Source organism: Daphnia pulicaria, chromosome 8, assembly GCF_021234035.1.
Source record: "Daphnia pulicaria isolate SC F1-1A chromosome 8, SC_F0-13Bv2, whole genome shotgun sequence".
NCBI lineage: Eukaryota > Metazoa > Arthropoda > Branchiopoda > Diplostraca > Daphniidae > Daphnia > Daphnia pulicaria.
The window spans coordinates 6369995-6377324 of record NC_060920.1 but is presented as its reverse complement, the minus strand read 5'-3'; the positions used below and the strand labels follow the sequence as shown (position 1 = coordinate 6377324).

The window sequence follows — 7330 nt, the reverse complement described above, 5'->3', positions numbered from 1 at the left end:
TTGCCGAAAACTGCAGTATTTTGCAAAAAATGTAGTTATTCTACATTTTACTTTAGTTTTCCATTACTATATTTATTTTACTGTAGTTTATCCTTGTAAAACTGTAGTTTTACCAAGTCTGTTTTTCCAAAATTAAAACAACTGCAGTTTTTTTTAATAAACTGTAGTATAAATTTTAAAAACTGCAGTTCAGCAAAATGTTTTTTAGTTTTTTATTACTATGTTTAGTTTACAGTATGAATTTTAAAAACTGCAGTTCAGCAAAATTTACTCCAGTTTTTATTACTATGTATCTGTAATACTGCAGTTTAAACAGTTTGATTTATAAAAATAGTTAAACGAATATGAAATTGTACGTGAACAATACATTTAATATGAATTTTTAACATACACATATGACTTGGCAGTTATAAAATTGACAGTGAAAAAAAATTATTAAATATTAGACAGCAGGAACACATTTAATCCATTTCAAATCTACAATTATTTGGGACTAACTCTTTAAAAATAACCCGTTCCCGAAATGATTCTGGGACACTAATCTTCATAAAATTAACGAGATTAATGTTTCTTGACTTGACAAGTTTAGTTTTTCTCTATATGCAGCAGCGGTACAGAATTATTTAAAGTCTATTTAATAGTTTATAGTATATCCATTAACCACTTTAGGCCTATTTAGTCAAGTAGACCAATTTTCATTTGCACTTAGCCATACATCACATTTTCCAACTTGAAATATTTTTATGTATCTCCCCTTGCTTATAATTTTACCAATTTCTTAAAACGTAAGTAGTCTAACCTATAATGTTAAGTTTAAGTACTATAATTGTATTTGTGAGTGTTTTCGACAAACACGCCCGCTACCTTCTTACTCCTGTTTTCTAAACTAACAAAGACTAGAAAACTTTCCAAGTCCATAGGTTATAGAAAACAAAAATCATAACCTAGTTCATAGATGTATATCAATTTAATAAGTCAATCTGTCTAGTGGTTAGCGAGATGAGTTGCCAACTCCACAATAGAAGGTTCGATCCTGGCCCACGTCGAAACTTTTTTTGTCGAAGTCTTTTAACAATGATAGTAATGAAACTGCATTTTTTATTGAAGAAAAACTACAGTTATTTGAACTAAAAAAACTATAGTTTTGCGGCCAAATTACTCTAGTAATGGAAACTATAGTTAAACTACAGTTAAACTGAAGTTCTTTTTTAGCTGGGTTAATTCACAAACACAATATTTATTCATCGCCATTCTGCATCATAGACAAGAATTTTTATTCTATCAGTTTTAATTCTTCCTGATCAACATTGAAACGTACGGTGTATTGAAACATTGCGTACAATTCATGCTAACGTGGTCTCCTTTTTTCATTTGCTTGTACCTACACGTTGGTCGAGGACTTTATTATGGGTCTTATTTATTTTTACTTACTTGGTTCTCAGGGATTTTACTTCTCCTCCTGACTATGGCGGCCGCTTTCATAGGGTAGGTTCTTCCTTGGGGACAGATATCTTTTCGGGGAGCTACTGTAATTACCAATTTACTTTCTGCCATTCCTTACATAGGAGATATAATTGTTCAATGGCTCTGGAGGTGGTTTGCTGTAAATAATGCCACCCTCAACCGATTTTTTAGCTTTCATTTCCTAATCCCATTCATTATTATAGGAGTAGTTATTATCAATCTCCTGTTCTTCTTCAAACTGGATACAATAATCCTCTTGGACTCAAGAGGGATTCTGATAAAATTCCCTTTCACCCCTACTTCACTATTAAGGACTTAGTGGGGTTCCTCTTCATATTAAGATTCTTAATTATTTTAACACTATTAGCCCCCAATTTACTAGGAGACGCAGAAAACTTTGACCCGGCTAATGCTTTAGTCACCCCTGTGCATATTCAACCTGAGTGATATTTTTTATTTTCCTACGCAATTCTTCGACCGATCCCCAATAAGTTGGGGGGGGGGGGGGGGTCTTAGCTCTTTTATTATCAATTCTAATTTTAGCCATTATACCAACTTGACTCAAAAGAGACATAAAGGGGTTAGAATTTTACCCACTTAATAAGTTGTTATTTTGGTAACTAATCGGAACTGTTTTTATTTTAACCTGAATTGGTTAATACTTCATTTTAGTTCCTCTTACATTAAAAATTTGGGATAAAATCCTAGTATAAGATTGTTTAACCTAATTAAGGTTCTTGTTTTGAAAGCGAGTCATAAAAGTTCAAATCTTTTAGCACTCTTTAAACCCTAAGAACAGTATACTTAATAACCCAGCTATTAACACTAGATACGAAATGGAGAAAGGCAAGAAAAACTTTCAAGCTAGGTATATCAATTTATCGTACGCAATCGAGGAAGAGTCACTCGAACTCAAACAAAAATAAAGGCTATTACTCTAAAAGAGACTAATACAAAAAAGGAAGAGTCCCCTCCCCCCCCCCCAAAAAAAAACACTAAACAAGAAAGATATGAATAGGATCCTAGTGTACTCCGCTAGTATGACCAAAGTGAACCCCCCACTTCTATACTCCGTTTTATAACCCGATACAAGCTCAGACTCCCCCTCGGCGAAATCAAATGGAGTACGATTAGTTTCAGCCAGACAAGAAATAAGCCAAATTAATCCTGCCACAGGAAAAATAAAAATAAACCAAAAATTTTCTTGAAAAGAAGAGAAGCTGCCTAACTCGTAACACAAAGTCACTACTAGAGGAGTAAATACAATTAAAACTAATCTTACCTCATAAGAAACCGTTTGTTCTACCCCTGGCAAACAACCAATAAGTGAGTACTTAGAATTAGATCTTCAACCTGCAGCCAGAAGTCCATAAACACCGACACCTAACCCACACAAGAAAAAAAGGAAACTCTTATTAAAAGAAAGTAAATTAAAAAAGAGGGGATTCTTAGCCATATAAGAAGTGACAACCCTAAACTAAAACAAGGGGCAATTAAAAAAGCCGAATAGTTAGAGGTGGAGGGAGAGATATACTCCTTTGAAAATAACTTAATTGTGTCAGAAAAAGGCTGAAGAATCCCCCCGATACCTACCTTATTAAGTCTTTTACGCAACTGAATATACCCTTGTAACTTAAGCTCAAATAAATTGAAAAACGCTACCCCTACGAGCACACACACCACAACAACTAAGAAAAGAGTCACCTGAATCATTTTAATCAGCAGTAGGGCTATCATCTACATAAGTAGATCCTAAGTCTAATACATTGTTTGTCAGACTGACATTATTTTTTAAAGTTTATTTTGTTTCTTTTTTTTAAGAAATTTCCCCCCATCTTAATTCTTTCGTACTAAAACTAGACCACAAAATTTGAGGATAGAAACCAACCTGGCTTACGCCGGTCTGAACTCAGATCATGTAAGAAATCAAAAGTTGGACAGACTTTCCAACAAAACTTCTGCACCTTGCTAATTTCTTAATCCAACATCGAGGTCGCAAACCTTTTTATCGATAAGAACTCTCAAAAAAGATTACGCTGTTATCCCTAGGGTAACTTAGTCTTTTAATCCCTCCTTAGGGGTCAATCTTCCATATATTCATGTTTTTTTAAAAGAAAGTGGTATTTTTTAACTTTCTGTCGCCCCAACAAAATTTTATTACAATTTTTGTTATAAAAATATCCTAAACTTTTGATGAGATAAAGCTCCAAAGGGTCTGATCGTCCCCCAAACACATTTAAGCTTTTTCACTTAAAAAACAAATACGACAAATATTTTATAGACAGCTTTTTTCTCGTTTCACCATTCAAACCAGCCTCTAATTAAGAGACTAATGATTATGCTACCTTAGCACAGTCAGAATGCTGCGGCTATTTACTAATGCATTGAGCAAGCGATACCCCCTACGATGACAAGGGGAGAATTTTTTTATAAACATGCGGAAAACAATTTGCCGATTTCATTTAAAATATTTAAACTAACTTTAAATTTTAACTTACCCCAAAAATAAAAATCAACAAACATTAATATCTACTAATTTCAGCATCTTTGCCTTAATTCGAAAGTTAGTTTAAGTATCCTGGTAAATAGATAAAAACTAAAAAATGCTGACTACTGAGATGTAAATTACAAAAAAATTATTACTTTAAGCCACTTTTAAGCCTAAAATCATCTAAAACCTGTTTAGTTATTATATATCAGCTAAATTTGCCCCGAGAGCTCATTCCCCAGGACTTTATTTACCCAAATTTTTAAATTAAACACTACAATTTAAACTCAGGTATAAGTCGAATTAAATTCTTTTTCCAGAAAACCAGATAAAAAAGATGGAATGGCATCTCACCCTATATTTCAATTTTAAACAATTTTACTACATTTACAAACCCTGAAACTCGCTCGCTTAAATTCGGGAATAATTTATTCAAAAAGAAATTTACAGAACCCTGATACACCAGATATAAGGAGATGGGACACTGCCGAGTTAAAGCGGCCATGACAGTTTCCGCGACACCATCTAACGGCTAATGCCCGCCCTTCATCATTAGCAGACGAATTCCCAGCAATACCCCCTCAAAGGCACTGTAGGCTTGGCGGCTTGTTTGAATTTTGGAAAAGGAAGCTAGAACAGGACGACACTCATGAGGATATGATGCTCGTATATTGCCCCTCACCTAACATGAAATGGCGTCGCACCAAATGTTAGTGAGAGTTTATCTTCTTTTAATAAATATAGATATTATTGTAAGATAATAATAATCAAGAAGATTAGCCTATGTGTTAAGTAACTTTGGTGAACTCAATGGCAGTGTTCTAACTCCCTTTTTCATCAAGAATAAGATTTGAATTGGTCACCTTTGAATTGACTCAAAAGGGAACGGTCCAATTAAATTTTTTATTCCAGTCTCTTTACATGAAGTCAGGCTGTGGAGTAGGATTTTAGTTGGACCGTTCCCTAATAATATTTCAACACATCTTTATATTCTTGATGAAATAGACATTGATTGTATAATTGAGAACAATCCAACTTTAACCCTTTTATATCAAGAATATGTTTGAAGTAACTCAATAGAAGAGAACGGTCCAAATAAATTTCTTATTCACAGTATTTGTAATGAAGTCATGGACTGTTTATGAAGAATTTAGTTGGACCGTTCCCTTCTTTTGAGTCACTTTCAATCTGATTGATGAAAAAGATTTTGAGTTGGACCGTTCCCATTGATAAAAAAAACAGACATCTTGATTCTTATTACCTTACAATAAAATCAACATCTATGAATTAGCCCAGAAAACACTCGCAAATATTTGTTATGGTGACATGCCATAATTTTTTTATGCTAGAGGGGATTGGCAACGAACCATAAAGGCAAATTTCACTATATTATTATTCCTACGAGTCCTCCACTGGGTTTCCCTTGAAAGTTGAAACTTCAAATCAACCGGGGCCAGAATTACTGGGAATTCGGCTGCTAATGATGAAGGGAGGGCATTAGCCGCTAGATGGCGCGCCAAAAGGTGTCATGGCGGCATTCCCTACTATGTGTCCCATCTCCTTATCTCTGTGATACACAAGGTACGATAAAATAAATCTTCTTTTTTAACAAGCGATCCACGACTCAAGTAGACCGAAATCCCGGAGCGGCTTTCCAGATCTAAATCCGGAAAAGGCCTTAAAAATATAAACAAAATATAGGCATGTTTGTCTTCGCACGCCGGATTTACCTGCGTTTGCAGAATGACAAAATTCCCACCCGTTTAGGAGTTATTTAGCTCTAAAGTTTGGGTTTTTTGAATTTTGTCAGAAAGTGGGGGGGCTTTGACATCCATATTTGGAAAAGCGGGGGAGTTAGGGAAAAAACTAATTTTTCTAAAAGGTTTATTGCAATCTCAACCACCAAAATCCAAAAGGAATTTTCTTTCCGGATTTTATTGGTTGAGATATGACTGATTTAGTGAAAGGATAATTTAGCTGGTTTCCCTCCCTGGCTTGCAGCCATTTTTTCGTACGGTCCGCTGCGCTCCTGGTGGAAGCCAGCAGAAGGTCTTATACATCGGCCAATAAGAAATATGGGTTCACTATATATGAAGGCCTGTATAAATGCAATGGGTCTAATGTGAAGGCCGATATATAAGACCTTCTGCTGGCTTCCACCAGGAGCGTGGGAATTTTGTCATTCTGCAAACGCAGGTAAATCCGGCGTGCGAAGACAAACATGCCTATATTTTTTTTATATTTTTAAGGCTTTTTCCGGATTTAGATCTGGAAAGCCGCTCCGGGATTTCGGTCTACTTGAGTCGTGGATCGCTTGTTAAGCTTAACATAATTTTTCAACATTCCTTTACAGTACTATAATCTATAGGGATAACCGATAATTTCTCTAACTCGTACTTCTACAATTAAAACAAAGATGATTCTATTAAAAATATCTTCCCCAAGGTAAAAACTAAATAAAATTTTATTTGCACAAATATAAACTCTATGTAAACGAGTTGCTTAACTAGTCAAGCTCTTTATTTCATTCTAGATACACTTTCCAGTGCATCTACTTTGTTACGACTTATCTCCTCTTGAGAAGAGAGTGACGGGCGATATATGCACATCCCATTGCCCTATTCAACTTACTGTACTTATATAAATTTACTAATAAATCCACCTTACCCGGGTTTTAAGCCTAAAATCCGTATTTCTATAAAAAATTGTAGCTCATCGCTGCCCTCTTATAAACTGCATCTTGACCTGAAGTAAGAAAAGAAATATATTGAAAACGTTCTTTTAAAGTAATCTGACAATATACAAGCTTAACGAAAAACGGTAAGATAAAATGGGGACTATCAATTATAGGACAAGCTCCTCTATTAGGATAAGATGCCGCAAAAATCTTTGGGTTTGATTTTGAAGAACAACTTTTACTTCCCTATTTACGTTGTTATTTAGAATAACAGGGTATCTAATCCTGGTTTTTTACCTAAATTTTTTAGTCTCAACTTTTTTAAGAATTTTTTAGAATTTCCCTCTAAGTAAAAATTTCACCTTATCAACAAAATTTCACCATCTTTTACTAAATCGAATGTTAACTAAACAAAACTGTTACTCTACTAGAATTCTTCGTCTAACCGCGACGGCTGGCACGATTTTAGTCAATTCTATGAATTTAATTAGGCCCAAATATTTGTTTCCTAAAACTTACTGCTACTTCTTACTTTATTTAAATCCCCTTTTTTTGAGGCAGCAGCGTACTCGTGGCTATCTCTGTCTCGTGGCCTTATGGACAAACGTCTTATGGAGTTGACTGACCTTCCCCTTAATGGCTCTGTCCAAATGATAAATTAATAAAATAATAAAATAAAAATAATTTGAAGGAATAGTGGT

General features: G+C 34.5%; 1 protein-coding gene across 1 annotated transcript; it reads right to left on the bottom strand.

Annotated features, from left to right (window-relative positions):
- Positions 1-2256: 2256 nt before the first annotated feature.
- LOC124311800 (NADH-ubiquinone oxidoreductase chain 1-like) lies at positions 2257-4251 on the bottom strand. Its single transcript, XM_046776149.1, is given in 2 exon segments — positions 2257-2901; positions 2904-4251. Coding segments are annotated over 2 exon segments (798 nt in total). The 5' UTR covers positions 3202-4251; the 3' UTR covers positions 2257-2401.
- Between the last annotated feature and the right edge of the window lie 3079 nt (positions 4252-7330).